The sequence below is a fragment of the Paralichthys olivaceus genome, chromosome 21, assembly GCF_024713975.1.
Source record: "Paralichthys olivaceus isolate ysfri-2021 chromosome 21, ASM2471397v2, whole genome shotgun sequence".
NCBI classification, from domain to species: Eukaryota; Metazoa; Chordata; class Actinopteri; order Pleuronectiformes; family Paralichthyidae; genus Paralichthys; species Paralichthys olivaceus.
The window spans coordinates 4,692,014-4,711,764 of record NC_091113.1 but is presented as its reverse complement, the minus strand read 5'-3'; the positions used below and the strand labels follow the sequence as shown (position 1 = coordinate 4,711,764).

Below are 19,751 nucleotides of genomic sequence, written 5' to 3'. Positions count from 1 at the left end.
GAAACTCCTGGAATGTGAGATAAAAAAACACCAGCTTCTGGATGAACTGAGCAAACAGCACTATGAATACACACAGTATGAACACATATACATGCATAACATATATACATATCAAGGAAGCTATGCTACAGCTCCAGATATAAGAATTTAGGCTTATAAAGGCTAAAATGGGAATAGACGACTTTTTTCAAGCAGTTCCAAAGGTCCAAAGGTTTTTCAGCAGCAGCATCTACACATTTTCTGTCTCTCTCAAAAAGTGGTGAGGTTATTTTTATACCTGATACAAATTCCAGCCCCTTACTGTGACATCAGCTGTTTTCTTTGGTAAAAGACCAAGAAATTGCAAAGTGCCTGAAACACCAGTTACAATATAATAATGTTGTCACGTAACTATTGCAACATCTATGACAACAGTATCTGTTGTCACATGGTGATATGTGGAGCGAGCAGAGAAAATGTTGGTGGAGCTCTGTTAAGACCCTCCCTTTTTTCATTTCTCTAATGACAGAGCAACCAGTTAGGATATATTGTGAACAAAAGTGGAGTTCATACGTAACTGGGAATGTTACGCAAGGGCACTTTAATGTAGGTCTTCCTGTGGAGGTTTCAGAGATCGCACACAGATAAGAACTTAGAACAAACACCCACACAGTCACAGAGAGGGACAGAAGGGAGAAGGGGAGACTAGAGATTCCTGCTATTGGATGCAGATGTTGGAGAGGGTTTAAAGTAAGAGGAGACAAAACCAGAACAGCTCTGAGCAGCAGACACAAAGGACACACATGAGAGAGTGACCAGGATTCAAACACAAGGACTGTGGGCTGGACAAACAGGAAGGAGGTTTCACCCGTTGGAATTTGTCACCCGGTCAAAAGTGAATGTTCGACAAAGGATTGGAAGGTGCAGCTGAGAGAGGATCTCCCAGAGGAACAGGCACGCTGGTGTTGCTTGGCTGACTTTGCAGTTAAATTTCAGCTTCTGCTTTTTGGCTTCTCTGTGTTGTGACCAAGTGTCAGCCATGTCAGAGCAGGAAGAGATGTCCTACAGCCAGTCCATTCAGGAGGCCAGCAGCTCCATCACTCGCTTCCCTCTCATCCCGATCAGAGGGGTTCCTCTCATGAACCACATCGCCAACAACTTTGACTCAATCCAGGCTTTTAGTCCGGACCCCTCGGACATCTTCATCGCCACCTACCCCAAAGCAGGTACTGAGACAGCTGCTGCCAGATTTGTTCATATACAGTAAATCTCTGCATTTCATCATGTATTTTGATTTCAAGCTCTTTTGATTGTATTTAAATACATACAATAGTAATGAAGTTAATAATAAAACAAACTTAAGAAGAACGTTAATTAAAATTAAGTGGGCTCACTGAACTTCTTAAAATGGAGAATAATCTAATTTGCTGTTATTAGGCCACAATGAACAAATTGTTTTTGTGGTGCCATCAGAATGGTTCATTTGTAAAAGGCACACATCTATAAGACTGTAGTTTGGTGTCAGACTGTATTTTTCCTCAAAAATGCTTGATCCATTAGAAGTGACTTCTTCATTCACGTCAGTGTTATTTTCTGTGATTTGGGGACTCAAGGGACCACATGGACCCAGGAGATTGTTGACCTGCTTGTTCACAACGGAGATGCTGAGCTCTGCAAACGAGCCCCGACACCTGTCCGCAGTCCTTTCCTGGAGATCTTCTCCCCACCACCCATTCCCTCAGGTGTGTGTTATGAGGTTATTATGATGGTGTGTGTGTGTGTGTGTGTGTGTGTGTGTGTGTGTGTGTGTGTGTGTGTGTGTGTGATCTTATTTACATGTTTCAGCATAGGAAGCTTTTTGTAAAGAATATTTTTGGTGGTTCAGTTTGGGAGTTGATTGTTTCTATTTTTGTGTCCACTTTGACTTTAAACCTGAAAGATATTGTTTTTTTTCTGTCAAAGTAAATTAATTCTCCACATTGGTCTCGCTCATCAAATCAAATTATGATCATAATATGTCTCAGGTCTTGAGCTTCTGACAAAAATGGATCCTCCGAGAATTATCAAGACACACCTTCCTTTTCATTTGGTGCCTCCTGGATTTTGGGAAAACAAGTGCAAAGTAAGACTCGACATCTGAGAGCTTGTGCTGAGGGTATTTCCTGCAGTTAACTTTATTGCTTCTTCATACATAGTGCAATAAAGTTAAATTGTGTGAGAGGTTAACAATACAATGCCGTTAAGCAATGCCCTCCTCAAATGACCTGTTCTTTGTATTGTTGTTCTCAATCCCTTTAGACGATCTACGTGGCACGCAATGCAAAAGACAATATGGTGAGCTACTTCTACTTTGACAAGATGAATATGACCCAGCCGGAGCCGGGCCCTTGGGGCGGCTATGTCCACAAGTTCATGCGTGGAGAGTGTAAGCAGATTAATTCACATTCCTCAGTGTCATTTTACCTTGAAACTGGACATATCTCTATTCACAAAGCTTCCAACCCAACTTATAACTCACCACTAGAGAAAAGTTTGTGGTAAATCTATACAAACAAAGATCTGATTTTCAAAAAGAAATTCAACTGGTATATATTTATTTCTTCTATTGTGTCATATTTGACTTCTAGTCACTTTCAGTAGTGCATGAAGTGTTTCAGTCAGACTTTGGGATCCACATTCTTTTTTGTAAAGCTGACAATCCAGCTGTTGCAAATAGTCAAAATTTATCAAACTGTTTTTGAGGTTTACCTTTATCACATAACAATCTATTATTAAGCATTTAGCAGCTAGAACCAGATATTTCCCTCAGAAGTGGGTGGAGACCAAAAACAGAGCTAAAAAGGAAATGAATATTCTTACTATAAACAAATGGAATGTTGCTCAATGGCTGCCGGATGTGTAAATATCCATGCCAACAATATTGTTTAAAAACTTTTATCAAGTGAAAAAGTGTCAGTGTTGCACTCAGTTTGTTTTTACCGGCCATGTGTGGCCAAAAAACTGCTGTTGTAGGGTTAAAGCATCACCCACTGACTTCCCGACCATCATGCCAGCCATTGTAAAAGTCAGCTGTAGGAGGGTAAACATCAGTCCAGAGGAGTTTTCATGACCTGGCAATCGGAAAGTTAATAACTGATCTACAAAGATAAGTAAATGACTTATTAACACTAGAAAGAAAATGAAACATATTTTTTATCAAATGATGTTGAGATGTTATAGCACAGCAGACACAGCTGGCTAAATATCTGTGCTGCTGATTTTTGTGTGTCTTTCAATGACTTGTGTTGTTCCCACAGTGTCTTGGGGCTCCTGGTATGACCATGTGAAAGGATACTGGGTGGAGAGAGAGAAGAGGAACATCCTTTATCTCTTCTTTGAGGACATCAAAGAAGTAAGGATTATATATGGACCCAACATTACTGATAACAAATCAAAGCATAAATAATCTGAAAGCTGATTATTAATAAAGCAGAGGCCAGAAATGACTGCATTTTTATTCCCCCAGAATCCCCGGCGTGAAATTGAGCGCATCATGAGGTACCTGGACCTGTCGCTCTCTGATGAGGTCATCAGTCGAATTGTGGAGCTCACGTCCTTTAAGAACATGAAGGAGAATCCAATGAGCAACTACACCTGCATCCCGTCCAATGTGTTCGACCAATCTGTCTCCCCCTTCATGAGAAAAGGTGTCCGACGTCTCTCTGTAAACACGCCCGGTCAAAGCAGGAGTGTTGTCATGAAATGCACTTAAATCAAACCTGTCAACATCAACAGTAAAAGCTTCACAGAGTCAGAACTCACTAATATTTTATCACACTATGACTGTCCGTCTTCACCCTGTACATTGTACAGTCCAATACTGCCACATAGTGGTCCCTGTGTTATTTGCCTTTGCTTGCTTTTTTTTTTTTTTTTTAAATGGCATGTCCAATAGAGCTGAAAAAGATGAGTCCATTCATTCGTTCATTCGTAGCAGTAAAATAATTCAGCCACCATTTGATTCTGACGATCAATCAATCAATACAGAAAATAATCGGCAGAATAATGGCTGAGGGGAATAATCTGTTGACGCCCTTTTGTTCAGCAACAGAACTTCTCAGTTATTTATAAGTTGTAACATATATACTTATATTTCTATAACTAACAGTCATATTCCCTTTTGTATTTTTGTTTCTTTGCAGGTGAAGTGGGTGATTGGAAAAACCATTTCACACCCGAGCAATTGAAGATGTTTGACGAAGATTATGAAAAGCAAATGAAGGACGTCGACATACCATTCAGGAGCCTCATCTAATGGAATCTCACACGTTGATGCAGCTTTGCAAACCAAAGAGCGATGAACTGACACCGGGCAGCTCTCATAAAGAATACTACGAGAAAATCTGATGCAAGCTGAAAACCAAAACCACCGATGAAATACAAATGTGAACCACTAAAATACATGATGTGTAGATGAAGAGGGAATTCTTCTGTGATGCGTGTGTGTGTAAAGGATCAATAAATTTGTTCTCCACACTACAACTGCATGAGTTTGTAATCATCACTTTATTGCATCTTATCAAGTAAACAATATATAAGACCAAAAGTGTTGTGACCGAGTGGACATGCCCATTTTTTCATGAGACCTCCAAGAGTCCACTGACTGCATGAAGCCTAAAGAGAGCGCCGGCAGCTGGAGGCACGTGGTGGTTCTGCTCGTATGAAATCATCCTGCAACCCTACACCACACTGTACAGAGCCCAGCCAGAAGCAGGGAGGCTGCACAAGAGATACGAGCGACAAAAAGACTAGAATAAAAGTAATGAGCTGGAAAATCAATGATAAGAAAATGGACAGAGGACACAAAAACACAACAGCTGAAAATATCCAAGTTTAACAAAAAAATCACTTTTAATACATACTTTATTTCTTAAATATTTTATCTGTATGGATACTTCCCTGTATTTTAATTAAATCTCCCTCCTTATATAGAGGCTATTTTTATGTATTTTTTTTTTTTGATGAAGTTTTTTAGTTTTTTTATGTTTTCCTGTGTTTTCTCCTCTTCTTTTGGTTGGCTCACTGTCACCCCCCTCTTTGGTTGTGATCTTCTTCCTCTTTCTCTTCTCCGCCTCTTTCTTTCCAACCCTTAAGATCCTCTTCTTCTACATCTCTATTTAATTTCTGTGCCTGCTGAAGAGACAAAATAGATAAATCAGAGAGGGAAAGGAAGTGTGGACACATGACAGTGAAATACAATGACACCTAAACTATGTTAAACGTCCCCCAAACAGAACTAATACCTGAAAGAACAATTCATTTCTAGACATCAAATCTAATTGAAGCAGCAAGCAAACTTATCCAAATAAAAATAAAAATTTAAGCAGTGGGTCATTCAGCATAAGTCTTTTTGCTTCATCAGGCCCAAAGTTCTTGTGTTAGTTAAGGAATACTTCGATCATTCACATAAGGACATTGATTTTCTGTTTTTGGATCATCGGATGGGACAAACTAGAACCACCACACCCGTATATCAAAACCAAACAACCAAAATTGATGTTGTAAAACACTGTTTGCAAATGAAGCTTTCTACAGGACGGAAGAATCTATGAAAACATGCATCTACACTATGAAAAGCATCTTTTCAAGAACTCGTTTATTTTCCCACCGAGGCTCTGACAAAAACCCAATCAAAAATATTGGTAACGGATTATTTTAGCACATAAACATATAAATAGTTTGTGAAATTACCATTTGTTATAAGCAGGTATTTTGTATAATAACAACTTAGTATCCAGTTACAGATGTTTTACATTGTTAATATTTACACCCATTAACATTTAATATCTTCATCTGCTCACGGCCACAATTTAATGTCTGGTAAACTGTTTCACAAATCTTTATATACTGTGCTAAATTCTAAGGTTAAAATAAAACGTTACCAATGGGTTTTTGTGGGAAACTGAATCTAACGAAGGAAGCACGAGAACAAGCATCGGTCACACATCGACAGAAACATCCCAACAGACACGCTGTGACGCTGACAGCAGCAACTCAGAAGGGGATAAGCTCACCTGAGGAATCTCACTAAACAAGTGTGACATAATAAATAACAATGAACAGAGAGCGGAGAGGACTTCAGGGATCTCCCGTATCAACTCATCACCATGCCACCAATTTGTGATACAAAACGTGATTCAGTTGTGTTGTCGAGTTGTGAGGGAGAACCCAGAGTTGATAAAATGGAGACACCACTGAAGACAGAGCTGCATCAGGGCAGCGACATACGTGACACAAAAACATACACACAAACTACACATACACAGTGGAATACCTTGCTTTAGTTACAGGCTAATGATGGTGGGTTGACTGAATTTACTCTGTGAATAAAAAAATGTTAAGTGAGTTAATGATGAATGAGGAGAAGAGCAGGCAAATGAAAACAGGTATTATTGGTCTAAAAATGGATTGTTAGACAGGTGGAGAGATTAAATTACAGTGAGATGAAGTAGGATTACACTTTAATATTAATGAATAATGAATAGAATTATGACAGTATTAATTATTAATCATTAAGTGGAAGTAAAAGGTTATCTGTTATATTAGGAATTTTTTAAAATATGTTAGAGTGAACATACAAAAACACAACTTACTCTCAACGTAGTTGCGGGCGAAGAACTTCAGGACCTCATCAATTAAGATGACAGGGAAGGAAAGCTTCAGGACCATAAGCCATTGCTCAACATTCAGATGGGTCAACTTGAAGATCATCTAGGGGACAGAAGAGTGCGAGTTAGGATGAGGACAAAATAAATCCATAAAACTGTGAGACTTACACTCACAGCCACAAAGTCAAAGTGCAGAGCGCATGGATGTCTGACTTACGGGCAGAGGGTCAACATAGATGATCATGAAGTGCAGGGACATGGAGAGGGTCATGGCGGAAAGCAGCCAGAAGTTGCTCCATGGGGGCATGCGGATCAGAGACTGATTCTCAGACAAGCTGGACAAAGAAAAGAAATGAGAATAAATATCTGTGACATGTGAAGAAACCACAGGAGTCGTGATCAAAAGCAGAGCAGGAAGCCTGGGGTATCGTCATTTCAATATTCCAAACACATCTGAGGTCATCACCTGTTGAGGGCGTTGCACATCTCAATGGTGACCAGCACGGACAGGGCCATGGTCATGGGAGGAGCGGCCTCAAAGATCTCGCACTCAAGGCCAGCGAAGTCCTCGTTCTCATCGTGGCACTGCATGAAGTGGGACTGAAAAGAGCAGGAAGTGAGGTGAGGTTATGGACCATCTGCGTGTGAGTGTTTGTGAAAGACAACACAGAAAAATCCCAGTTACTCACCAGCTGGTAGTAGGAGACCTGGGGACCAGTGACATCATAGATGAACCACCAGGCAGCACCACCAACGGTGGCGGCACCGACGTATCCTGACAAGGGAAAGGTAACGGCATCAGTGTAGGTAAACATTCTTCCTGCATTTGACATGAAATGCAAACACAGCGTGATGCTTACCACCGATAGCCATGTATCTGAAGAACAGCCAGCCAGAGATCAGGGGCTCCTTGGGGGAACGTGGGGGCTTGCCCATGATGTCCAGATCAGGGGGGTTGAAGCCCAGAGCGGTGGCGGGCAGACCGTCAGTCACCAGGTTGACCCACAGCAGCTGGACGGGGATCAGAGCCTCGGGAAGACCCAGGGCGGCAGTCAGGAAGATACTGAGAGAGTGAAGAAGAAAATATTAGAACAAGTTTAGACTGAGGTTGAGAGAAAGTTGGTGTTCAGGTGTGGATCAGAGCGTGTGTTCCACAGGCCACTCACCAGACAACCTCACCAACGTTGGAGGAGATAAGGTAGCGGATGAACTGCTTCATGTTGTTGTAGATGGCTCTGCCCTCCTCAACAGCAGACACAATGGAAGAGAAGTTGTCGTCAGCCAGGACCATCTCAGAGGCAGACTTGGCAACAGCAGTGCCAGAGCCCATGGCGATGCCGATCTCGGCCTTCTTCAGGGCAGGGGCATCGTTCACACCATCACCAGTCTGGGGACGGAGGGATTAATGTGATCACTACAACAGGCTGAAAAAACCAGTAACTGAAAAACACTGCGATTCAGTGAAGTTAAGTTTGTCTCATGTGCTGCTGAACTCTCACCATAGCTGTGATGTCATCATAACCCTGCAGGAACTCCACGATCTTGGACTTGTGGGCTGGCTCCACACGGGCAAAGCAGCAAGCCCTGCGCACGGCCTCTCCCTGTTCATGGCTGGGCAGATCGTCAAACTCACGTCCGGTGTAGGCCTTGTTGGAAACATCCTCATCCTCGGTGAAGATGCCAATACGGCGGCAGATAGCGATGGCGGTTCCCTTGTTATCACCTGAAATGCGGAGAGGGAGAAGTTCGGTAGAGGAAAAGTGGATTCAAACCTTTTAAACACTACAGTTAATGTGATGTTTTTGTAAACCCATATGATAATATTCTTTACAATCAATAATACTGACCAGTGATCATAATGACACGGATTCCAGCCTCTCTGCACAGCACAATGGAGCCCATGACCTCCTTACGAGGGGGATCCAGCATACCCACGCAGCCAACAAAGGTCAGATCAGTCTGAGGAGAGAAATGTCAACATGTAGTCACAGTTGTATCCACACGCTCTCAACATCCAGTCCAATCGATATGTTGTGTTCTCACCTCATAGTCGGCAAACTTGGTAGAGTCCTCAAGGACCATCTCCTCTGGCTTCAGTGGGGAGTCACGTGTGGCCAGGGCCAGGCAACGCAGGGTGTCACGGCCGGTACCCCAGTCCCTGATGACAGCCATGATCTTCTCCTTGATGGCGTTGGTCAGGGGCACGCGGGTGGTGCCAACACGCACATATGAGCACCTCTCAATCACACCCTCGGGGGCACCCTGTGGAGGTAACAGACTATTACTTCATTGTTACGTAAAACGCAGCACAGTCAGAGCGCAGATGTCTGAACAAAGGCTGTGAGAGGAAGGAGAGCCTGAACTGACCTTCACGAACATCTTGGCGCCACCATCACCCTTACTGGGGGTGCAGTACACGGACATGGACTTCCTGTCACGGGAGAACTCCAGGGTGAACTTCTTCTTCATGAGCTGCTTGATCACCTGATGGAGGAATCCAAGAAAAGAAGCATTTGTTAGATTCGCAATAATTCTTTGATGGAAAAAAGACTTTCAGTGGATCACAATGAACTGGATTAAAAAGGAGTAGCATACTGGTCATTCAAGAAAAAGAAGGAGGAAACGTACGGAGCAGCAGGCGTTGGCTCTCTCAATCTTGGACAGGTTCTTCACGTTGCTGTTGAACACGTTCATCTTCTCTACCAGGCAGCACAGGGCGGTCTCAGTAGCCTCACCAACCTTCTCAAAGATTTTCTTGGACTGGAGAAAAGGAGCGCGATGGAGAGAATGTGTTAATGTGAGGTCACGAGATTTCAGGACAGCGATAGTCTGCAAGTCTTTATGACTGTACCTCGTTGTAGTCCAGAGAGGAGTCGTTGCACAGGGCACAGATGGTGGACAGCTCAACAAGACCATCGTAAGAGCTGCAGTTGGTCTTGGCACCTCCCTGGGAACTGATGGACAAAAAAAAGAAGAAAATTAGAAATAAACAAAGACATGACTGTAGATGTACATTTCAGTGGTTGGCTGCAATATGTGATGATAAATGGCACTGAAAACAAACTTACACCTCGCCCTCGGGGGTGTACTTAGAGCCAGAGATATCGAAGGCATCAAGGTCAACATGTTCGCCATCAACAGTCTTGACAATGAACATCTGTGAAGGAGGAAACAAAGAGGTTTTTTTGTGCCTAAAGGGTTGTAGGCAAATTGTCTGTGGAGCGATTTCTTTTTGATTTAATCACCCACCTTGGTCACACACATCTGGTTGGTGGTGAGTGTGCCGGTTTTGTCGGAGCAGATGACGGAGGTGCAGCCCAGGGTCTCCACAGAGGGCAGGCTTCTGACAATGGCGTTCTTCTTAGCCATACGGCGGGTACCGAGGGCCAGGCAGGTGGTGATGACAGCGGGCAGACCTGGGAGACATTGGTCAAAACTGTGAGTGTGATAAAAAAAAGTGATGGAGAAACACATGACTTTCAGTAAACGTCTTTGCTTTCCTCACCCTCAGGGATGGCAGCCACGGCCAGAGCGACAGCGATCTTGAAGTAGTAGACGGCGCCACGGATCCATGAGCCTCCGTGGACGGGGTCGTTGAAGTGGCCAATGTTGATGGCCCAGACAGCAACGCAGATCAGGGAGATAACCTTGGACAGCTGCTCGCCGAACTCGTCCAGCTTGGCCTGCAGAGGAGTCTTCTCCTGCTCTGTGGCGGCCATCTGGTCACGGATCTTGCCAATCTCAGTGGAGACTCCGGTGGAAACAGCCACACCGATGGCCTTACCAGCGGCGATGTTGGTGCCCTGTGACGAGGAGAAGATGAGGAAGGTAAGAAAAAGAAAAATGGTGGAGGTAACAGGTAACAAATCATACTTGCTGGTGATGGGACACCTACAGAGAAAAGCATGTTCTTCTTGTCCTGGTTGACAGCTCTGGGGTCTGGGACGGCATCAGTGTGCTTGATCACACTGACGGACTCACCTGAGAGAGGAAACAGAAAATTAAATGAAAACCGCCGATGAAGACATGTCAGAACAAAACAGGTAGAGGTGGATTGTTTCTGCAAAGCTTACCAGTAAGGATGGACTGGTCAACACGCAGGGTGGTGGATTTGATGGAAACAATCCTGATGTCAGCGGGAACTTTGTCACCAACTGTGGGAAACACAGAGAAGAGAGCACTGAAATGAATGTCTGTAAATATAATTTTATTATTATTTATATCTATATGGTCAGGAAATATCTTCTGTTTAATTATTTCCAATTACACTCAAGTGACTGTAATAGTCACAAATAACAAATCATTTCACACATGAATGTATGTTAACCAAAACTGAAAAATAATACTACCAATAATAATGGTGTAAATGACTCCCAAAATAAAAGCCAGATACTCAGACAGCTCGCTAAATTTCTACACTAATCCATGGATTTCATAATGGGGGCTAAACCTTAAGTGACACACGCGCGGCCCAATGAGAATGGGCCATGCGTGAGGGGGAGGGGGCAGCTGGCCAGAGAGGCAACAGGTGGACGCTGACAAATGAACAGACGTGGGCAATGGCAGGGAGAAGAGGTGCGGCAGGTGCTAGTGAGGGTATTTATATTCATGATTTTGTTTTCCTCCAGTCAGCATGTTATCACAGCAGTGCTGCCCCGTCCTGCCCTGCTCTCGGTGCCTTAAAAAGACACAAGGTTCTGGCGTCAGCGTCCACCAGACACATATATCCTGAATTTGTGTCTGTCTCTCTTTCTCTCTACAGAACTGTCTTTTCACAGCTACATTCTTATTGGATAGTGCACAGGGACAATTTGCCACAAGAGACTGTGACAAACCCGACGTGAATGTTTGCAGGAATGGGCGCCACAAAATAACAAGCAGACATTTCTTACCGGACACCTCCACAATGTCTCCAGGGACAATTTCTCTGGCCTTGATCATCTGCACACTCTTTCTGTCAGAACGGTAAACCTTGCCCATCTCAGGCTCATACTCCTTAAGAGCCTCGATGGCGTCTTCAGCGTTACGCTCCTGTGGCAAACACAGACAAAACAGCATTAATAAACATTTTTATTTGTGAAAAAGTAAACAGGCCTGAAGCGCATTGATTATAATTAAACTGATTTTCAACACGGATGCCTATTCTGGTTTGATGGAAAACTATACTCAGTTTGCCCTTGATGTGGCACTGGCAATGTCCTCCAAGAGGCTGTGAGTCATAAACACAGCAGTTACACACTGAAACACAACCTACTGACGACATATGAGCCGGTCATAAGTTCTATTCCAACCTAAATTACTTAGAATCAGGTTTCCATGTGCCTCTTTTTATAAACACCAATGTATGTATGGGAATCTGTGTTCCATAGCATCATATGGCACTGACTCTGAAACAGATACCATATGCTGTGTTCAGAAATAAAATTTCACACAATAAAATTTGATCCGAGATGCAGAACATAGATCTCTTTACAGCGGGGTTCTGCTGGAGTCAGTTCTGACTTTAATGAGCAGCGGATTTTTCCCTCACTGACTGATGTCTAATGATAGCAGTGCTGTTTAGTTAATGGGTTGAATGACTTGCATATTGTGAATCATCAAATGCTGCAGTCAAAACATAAACTGGGCATGAGCTGTTGCTCAACATGGAAAACATGGCAGTAACTGGAACCTGTGTGCTGCCGGTCGTCTTTGCAATGGATACACCTTATCGCTTAATGAGCCGCGGCCTGTCACTGACCTGCCACACTCCGACGACGGCATTGGCGATGAGGATAAGAAGGATGACGAAAGGTTCAACAAAGGCGGTGATGGTCTCCTCGCCTTCCTCAAACCAGGCCAGCACCTGAGGTCAGAGCAGTGGAGAGTAAAGTCAGTGGAGTGGAGACAGCAGGTCATACCCTCATACATTTATATTGAATGGACCAGTTACATGGTTAAAACCTTTTCATTGCACCAGAACAACAGGCTCATAATGAATATAATGTGTGATTGTAGTTAATGTGTGATAGATGATATTTTCTTTGTGGAATGTGGAAGCTACCATCAGGAGGTTGAGTTTTTAGAGGGCAATCATAGATCTGTACGTATTTAGCATTTTGATAATATAATTACACACAAACTATGTGAAATAAATATAGTTAAAATATGAGATAACATTTATAAGCTCAGTTATAAAGGCTGTTATTTTGATAATACCTTTTGAATGTCACAATCTGATTGCGTAATTGTTGTTAACTTGATCTCATCGTCCCATAACTCATTGCTCCTTATGACTTCCACACTCTTTCTGCAGAGGCCCTTCGTTCCTTCCTTCAGGCCTGACCTTTCCCGAAGGATTCAGTTTCTCTCCTCAGCTTGGGGCTTTCTTAAAATAAACCCTTACCCCCTCAGCCCCCCTATACTTCCCTGACCCCTGTCTCTCACTGGCTCCTCAATATTCGCCTTCTAAGGCCATCGTGACAGCTGGCTGAAGGGGTGAAAGCTGTGCATAGGAATTAATACACCTCCGACAAGCCTTTGCAATCTGCCTCCCTCCTCTCAAGTTGTTGTCCTCAAAATTGCACAGAAGGGTGGAGGGACTTGGAGGCGGTTTAAGAAGTTGTCTTGGCAAAGTGGTCAGACAGAAATGATCAACAACATGGATGCTTGTTTGCTGGATTAGTTTGTGTGATAGTTTTCCTCCTCGTGGGTTTTAAAGTTCAATTAATTAGTCATTTCCAGGTGGTAGCCCTTGTGCCATAAAACTAAATTAATGAAAATGTATTTAACCTTAAAAGTTGATTTTTTTGCTGATGATAAGTTTAATAAAATATGCATAAACCATTCTTTCATGGAAAATATTCACTAAAGCTGAGTTTCTGGGAAATTGGTCCCATGTGACAACGGTGTCTCATGTCTAGTTCTGTTTCTTGAGTTTAATATGAATGTGACAGTAGTGATCACAGTTTGAAATGAGTGGCATGGATTATAAATAATACTTGTTCACTTACAAAAGAGATGCAGGCAGCCAGCAGCAGGATCCTGACGAGCAGATCCTCGAACTGCTCAACGATCAGCTCCCAGATGCTCTTACCTGAGTCAAAGAAAAAAATGAATATAAATCAATAAATGATAATCAGTCAATTCAATGTAAGTACTGAAATGTGCAAATGAGTGTGTATTTGTATGCAAAGGGTTGTACTTCAAGTCAAATGCCTTGACTAGTGATCTTTGTTTGATGGTAAGAATGGAATACACAGTGTAAGTGACAATCTAAATGCTGCCTGCATGTTTTTACTACAACCCATCTGTGGAGGAGGGCCAGCTCAGAGTAGTAATGATGGTCAAATCTATCTGGGTCAAACCAGGTGTGAGGACGTTCTTGTTCAGATTTAGACATGTTGTAAATGTGGCTGTACGGACGAACACTTACCCTCCTCAGCAGGCAGCTCTGGAGTCAGACACAAAGGTGAAGGAGGCGGAGGAGAAAACAGAAAGAAAGAAGGGGAAAAGATGGTGAGTTCAAATCATTCACGTTCATCAGGAAACATTTGGAGAGAAGCTTTACTTCTTGGTGTAAGATACTAAATGTGATCACAAGGTCACTGGATTCTGAAACTCCCTTTTCTAAATTCCCTGAGAGCTTAACACTTGATCCCTTCAAGAGTTGTAAACAACTGAAGAAGTCCATTAAACTGAATCAGCAATTGACATCGGATCATTTTGATGAGAAATCTAGGCCTGATGAAAACCTCCCTGAAGTGGCTGCTCATTCTATGAATTCCTTAACAAAATAAAAGCGGCTCATGAAAAGACAACAGAAACATGCATTTGCACCATATCACGAAGTCTGTGCTATCTAATTTGCCATTAAACCAGTTATTGATCAGCAATCATATCAGGGATCATTTAGCCATAAGCCATCTAAGGACCTCCCTTTTTTGCCTGGCCTAAAATTATCCACCTCTCCTGTTCACGCCCGCCCCATATATCACCCAGGAAGCTTCTTGAGCCATCACCTGTCTCTCTCGCTCTCCAGCCATCTTCTTTGGCTATCTTTAAATAGCTCTTCAAAGCCCTCAAAGTCTCTGCTTCTCAATGTCTCTGCATTTCTACCAGCTGTTGCAACTCCTCTCTAAAAAAGCATCACATGCAAAATCTCAACCCGGCCTGACCCGAGCGGCGTCTGTGGAAACTCCACTGGTGATGACTCAGGAAAACACTTCCAGCAAAAGTCTTAGTTTGTAGTCTCAATGCAAACACCTCTAACTGTGACAGTGATAAGTTTCCCTACGTTACTTCTCCCAGAAGGCCTCCCACCCCATCCCTGACGCCCATGCTCTCACCATTGAAGCCATACTTGTCCAGGTTCTTCTTGAACTGGTCGGGGGTGAGACCGCTGGTCTCGTTCACCCCAAAGTACGCCAGGCATTCTGCCGGAGGCTTTGTGTGAGCGTTGTCCATCCTCAGTGGATAGACGAGGGATTAACCGTGTAAGCGTGCCTATCCGTGCTCTTTTACTTCTTTGTTGTTCTATGCAGGTCTCACCCTTGGTCCACCACCCTCACCTTTAAGTGTGGCACCCTCCAATTCAGGAGTGCTGGACTGACAGAAAGAGCGAATAACTGTATACATCCACAGGGTTATATACCCCCAAAGGGCTCGGGATTGGTGGACACCCCCGTTTACACACGCCTCCAAATTCCAGCATGGGAGGACATGGTGGGACAGTGAGGGTGGGGCTCGAGGTGGAGCAATGGGGAGGTGAGGTGGACTTGGACAGGAACTGAGGACCAGGCTTGTATTTGGAAAGGAGGTAGTGCAGGACAGTGATGGTACAGGGGGCTTCAGTGGGGGTGGGGGGTGGGGGGGATGTGGGGGTCGGTGTCGTACTGTGGATGAAAATGAGATCTGTTTTTGGAACATGCATGGTCAGTGGAATAAGACGAAGGGAGAAGGTGAGAGAGTGAGACAGGAGATCATCCAGAGGGGAGGAGGGGGTGGGGGGGGGGGGGGGGGGTGGGGGGTGCATTGAGTGACGGCTCAACTGGTTTCTGCTGAGGAAGGTGGCCGAGCCAGAGTGAGACACAGACGGAGGGAGATAGTGGACAAGTAATTCCAGACAAGAATTAGCTGGCGCACTGACACGTGAAGTTCTCGAAGACCGTGAACAAAGCTCGAAGCAGAAACGAGGAGTTTTGTGCTGCAGACCTGAATCGTCCACCGTGATCAACATGTGCACATTCATCTCAAGTTATACAGAGCCAGAAACAAAGGCTCGATAATGTCAAGGATTAGTAAAATATGGGAATCGTAATGAAAAGGTGTGTAGTAGAGCCATGAGTGCTGGAAGACAGTCAGCGTGCCATACTACCGCAGCACAGAGGAGAAGCCCTGGCTGCAGATACAGGAGGATCAAGTTTTATTTCTCTTTTTTATGAGGAGGGGAAGGCAGCGCGGAGACATGGCCCAGCCTCAGTAGATGTGGGACAGATGATCCGGGCCACAAACGGCCATTCAGCGAGGCACAATGGCCCCTTGTGGTGGAGTCAGAGCATTGAATTTGTTATACCAAGCAAACAAGTGTCCACAGGATTCAACTTAGAAAACTAGAATGGAGCTGAGCAGAGTGCAAACCTCCACCACGACCGAACAGAAACCACGATTAAATTCACTGCTTCCAAATTTTTTATTGGATCCGCAACAAATTGCAAACACACATTAAAATCTGTCCCCTGAACATGTCTGACTGTTTTTATCAGAATCTGTGATTGACTCTGAGAAATGGATGAAATTGTTAAAAAATGAAATGTTAAAAAAGGGGAAAAAAAAATTCGTGAATCCATCCTGTGATCTGGATCCTCACTGGAATTCAGTGGGTTCTTCTCTGACCAAAGTTTCATGGTAACCCTTCCAGCAGTTAATCCTGCAAACTCACAAACAAACAAACGCTAATGAAACACAATGTTTTTTCGGACTTATTGTTGTTAAAACACTAAATCCGGTGTAAAACTGAACGACGTGAGTCTGAGAGTGTTGATTTACTATTTGTTTGAACAGCAGTAAACAGGCTGCTGGGTGGTGCAGCCTCCTCTGTGAACAGGAATCCAAGTTGCTGTTGCTAATCAATACACTGACAGGTGTCCCTATAGGAACAGCAGTGGTCACTGCTCAGCACGCCTGACAGCTACAGGACACATTTTTGCTGCAGTCTATTTATTACTGCGCTGTGTTGTTTGTGTGAAGTGTCGCAGTGTCAAGCTACATCAAGGCTGTGAAGTAGGCTTTCGTCTAAAAATGCCCTTATTGGCAGTTGCTGCACAAGTTGCATTTGGACTGGATGGAACTCGAACAAATCAGGTCAAAGAAAGTCGGCTAAAGGGAAACAGCTGCAGCAACCATTTGTATCCTTACATATGTTAACAGTTATGTAATATACACAGTGTAAAGTTAAAAAAACACTGAGAAACACTGTCTACATTACAAACCTGCCTTAAATTTAAATAACTGTCCGATCATTTGGACAACCGACAGAAGATGAACATTTAATGTTGAGATTTATTATTATTTTAAACATTTTAAATCCTGATCAAACAATGAACTGTAAAAATAACAGATACATTTATATGACAATAATGGTTTGGTTTGGTAAAGTTTCTGTATTTACCACTCAATGCGCTTTATGGCACGTGGAATGGGAAAGACTAGTATCAAGAAGATGACCCGCTCTACCCCCTGAGCCGCAGCTGCACCGAAATTATAAATAATGAATATAAAGTCTTGTGTCTGTTAATATCCTTGCTCTCTATTTATCAATGTTGACAACCAAACCTTCTGTACATCAGCTTTTCTGTCATAGTTGACGAACATCAAAAGTTCAGACTTCAGAACTTGAATTCAAGTGATGATTGTCACAACTGCAGTTACACAACCTCAACAACTCACATCATGGTGTCAACGAACATATTCAGACACAAGATTTAGATTTTCTAAAATAATGCCACTGATCTTCACTGAGCTTTTTACAATATCAATGAATGTATAATAAATTATTTTGTATGTGGAGGTAACAAAAGATGGAAATGAAACAGTGAAAGCTCCAAAATATTTCCACTGATTTGCTCGATGACACTTCAGCAGGTCGACTCTGATCGAAGGTTCCCTGTGGACGGTCAGTGAGTCTGTAAAGTACTTTGTAATAATGAGGATGTATTTACAGTATTTACAGTATTGGTCTACTTGTTACACAAACATGCTTCTGCTGCTCTTTCGCAGAAAATTTCTAAAATTGGAAGTTGTTTTTGTGGCAGCTTTCAAGTTTCCAATCAGGTGCTGGTTGACCAACTGACTCTCGGCCCTGTGGCCTTCTGCTGAGGGGCAGCTCCATTCCTGAAGGGTGCCATAAATCACCCCTGACGTAGAAGAGAGGAGCGGAAAGCACTTAGTTTAATGCATATTTTAAGCAGAAGCAGAATCACGCTGAGTAAAGCACTGAAACGGCACCATGGTAACACAGAGGATGGAATCTACTCCCTGCTAGTGTGAACATATATATAATCAAATAAACACTTCTGTTGCACATATACTGTATTCTTTTTTCGAAACCTTTTCCTTGATTCATTACTGGAGATATGAAAATGATTAGTGTGATGATGAGTGTGCAAACTCATGTAAACCAACAATCCACACTACACTCATAAGATATCCACACCCCAGCCAAACGCGTGGGTCAGCCAAGTACATTACAATTATCAATTTGTTCCCACAAGCAAAATAAACGTTTGGCACAAGCTTTATTTATTTATGCGTTCCTTGACAAGTTGATAAAACATTTATATTTGTTCTGTTCTGCCAGTGTCCCCATCTCTGTTTCACCCAGCCGCTCTCCGGGCCTCAGCTGTCGTACAGCCGTTGTGACCTCTGAGATTTGGGGGCTGTGATAGGGGTCGGCCTGTCAGTGTCTCCCTCAGGGCAGAGCAGTGACATTTAACTCAATATCCCAGAAGGATAAGGTTTCTCCCTCACTCCCCTCCATCTTCCGCCTCTGTCTATCCCTGAAGTGTCAGTGGTGCGAGTGTGCGGCGAGTACTACAGTGTAACCCCCCCCCCCCCCTGCAGGCTGGGACACCCATCATCTTCGACCCCCTCCTCGGCACTAACATGCCACACCTTCGTGCCAGGCTGAGGGATCACCATGTGCCGCCTTAGCCCGCCGAGCCCAACCCTCCGTCCTCGGCTTGTGAACTCTATACGTGTTCCCAGTTCTGTACAAGTGTTAAGTACTGTGGAGGTGCATCTTATGCAACTAAGTCCGTCTCTGCTGACTTGCATGGTACAAGCAAAGTGAGAGGGACAAGGCGACATTTGTCACCTTTAAGATGAGGAGCCAGGAAAGACAGACATACAGTGGAGCCCATGAGTCTGAACGGGGGGGGGGGGCGGTCTTGGAAGTTTGGACCCCACTGTATTATCATTAACGGCACATTCTGCGGGTCGCATGCTGGACCGACAGCTGGTCAATGCCGTCCTTTTGTGGGCAGATAATCAAGTGAGGGAACCCTTATTTAAAGTCGTCAGTCATAAACACATTCCTCTGTAGTTTTACGAACTACAACCCACAACACTAATCCCCGGCAACCTGAGTCTTATGTTCACGTGACAAATTAGAATGTTATTTAGAATGTTATTTAAAAAGCAGCATCGTCACAGCACTGAATCCATAAACTTCCCTGGTTCTCTCATTCTTAAAGGGATAGTTCACCTAAAAAAAAAATGAAATTCACTCATTATCTGCTCACCACTATGCCAGTGGAGGGGTGGGAGGATCACTGATAACTTGGTGCAAATGACGCTATTTCGAGTCGAATATGAATGTCAGGGCTTGCGGACACTTGGATGACACCACAGGAGCTGTGCAGAGGTATCTCTGTGTTGTTCTTTACGTTTAGAAAATCGGTCACCATTGACTTCTATTGACAAAAGGGTTTTGTGGACTCGATCACTTCACCCACCCCTCCATCGGCACAGTGGTGAGTAGATGATGGGTGCATTTTTTATTTTTTGGTGAACTTTCCCTTTCAACGTTCATGCACGTGCAAAATAAATCACGGTGACCAAATGTTCGCTGAGCAACAGCATCAAACC

General features: G+C 43.6%; 2 protein-coding genes across 3 annotated transcripts; one reads left to right on the top strand and one right to left on the bottom strand.

Annotated features, from left to right (window-relative positions):
* Nucleotides 1–467: 467 nt before the first annotated feature.
* sult1st6 (sulfotransferase family 1, cytosolic sulfotransferase 6) lies at nt 468–4,500 on the top strand. Its single transcript, XM_020105669.2, has 7 exons — nt 468–1,205; nt 1,593–1,721; nt 2,004–2,101; nt 2,278–2,404; nt 3,276–3,370; nt 3,485–3,665; nt 4,161–4,500. Exons 1-7 carry the CDS (start codon nt 1,019–1,021, stop codon nt 4,271–4,273), a joined length of 930 nt encoding a protein of 309 aa, XP_019961228.1. The 5' UTR covers nt 468–1,018; the 3' UTR covers nt 4,274–4,500.
* A 346-nt stretch (nt 4,501–4,846) lies between these two features.
* Nucleotides 4,847–15,239, bottom strand: atp2a1l (ATPase sarcoplasmic/endoplasmic reticulum Ca2+ transporting 1, like). Of its 2 annotated transcripts, XM_069518122.1 has the most exons (24): nt 14,954–15,239; nt 14,041–14,058; nt 13,619–13,701; nt 12,367–12,471; nt 11,519–11,657; nt 10,700–10,780; nt 10,522–10,607; nt 10,132–10,429; nt 9,876–10,042; nt 9,695–9,783; nt 9,478–9,580; nt 9,255–9,386; nt 8,994–9,110; nt 8,670–8,888; nt 8,474–8,585; nt 8,126–8,349; nt 7,793–8,013; nt 7,487–7,689; nt 7,316–7,401; nt 7,093–7,226; nt 6,844–6,961; nt 6,612–6,729; nt 6,293–6,338; nt 4,847–5,151 (listed from the first exon to the last, which is right to left on the bottom strand). In XM_069518122.1, the coding sequence occupies exons 1-23, from the start codon at nt 15,069–15,071 to the stop codon at nt 6,334–6,336; spliced, it is 2,976 nt and encodes a 991-aa protein (XP_069374223.1). In that variant the 5' UTR covers nt 15,072–15,239; the 3' UTR covers nt 4,847–5,151; nt 6,293–6,333. The 2 variants fall into 2 exon arrangements, with proteins under 2 accessions (XP_069374223.1, XP_069374222.1); XM_069518121.1 differs by lacking the exon at nt 6,293–6,338.
* Nucleotides 15,240–19,751: the final 4,512 nt, after the last annotated feature.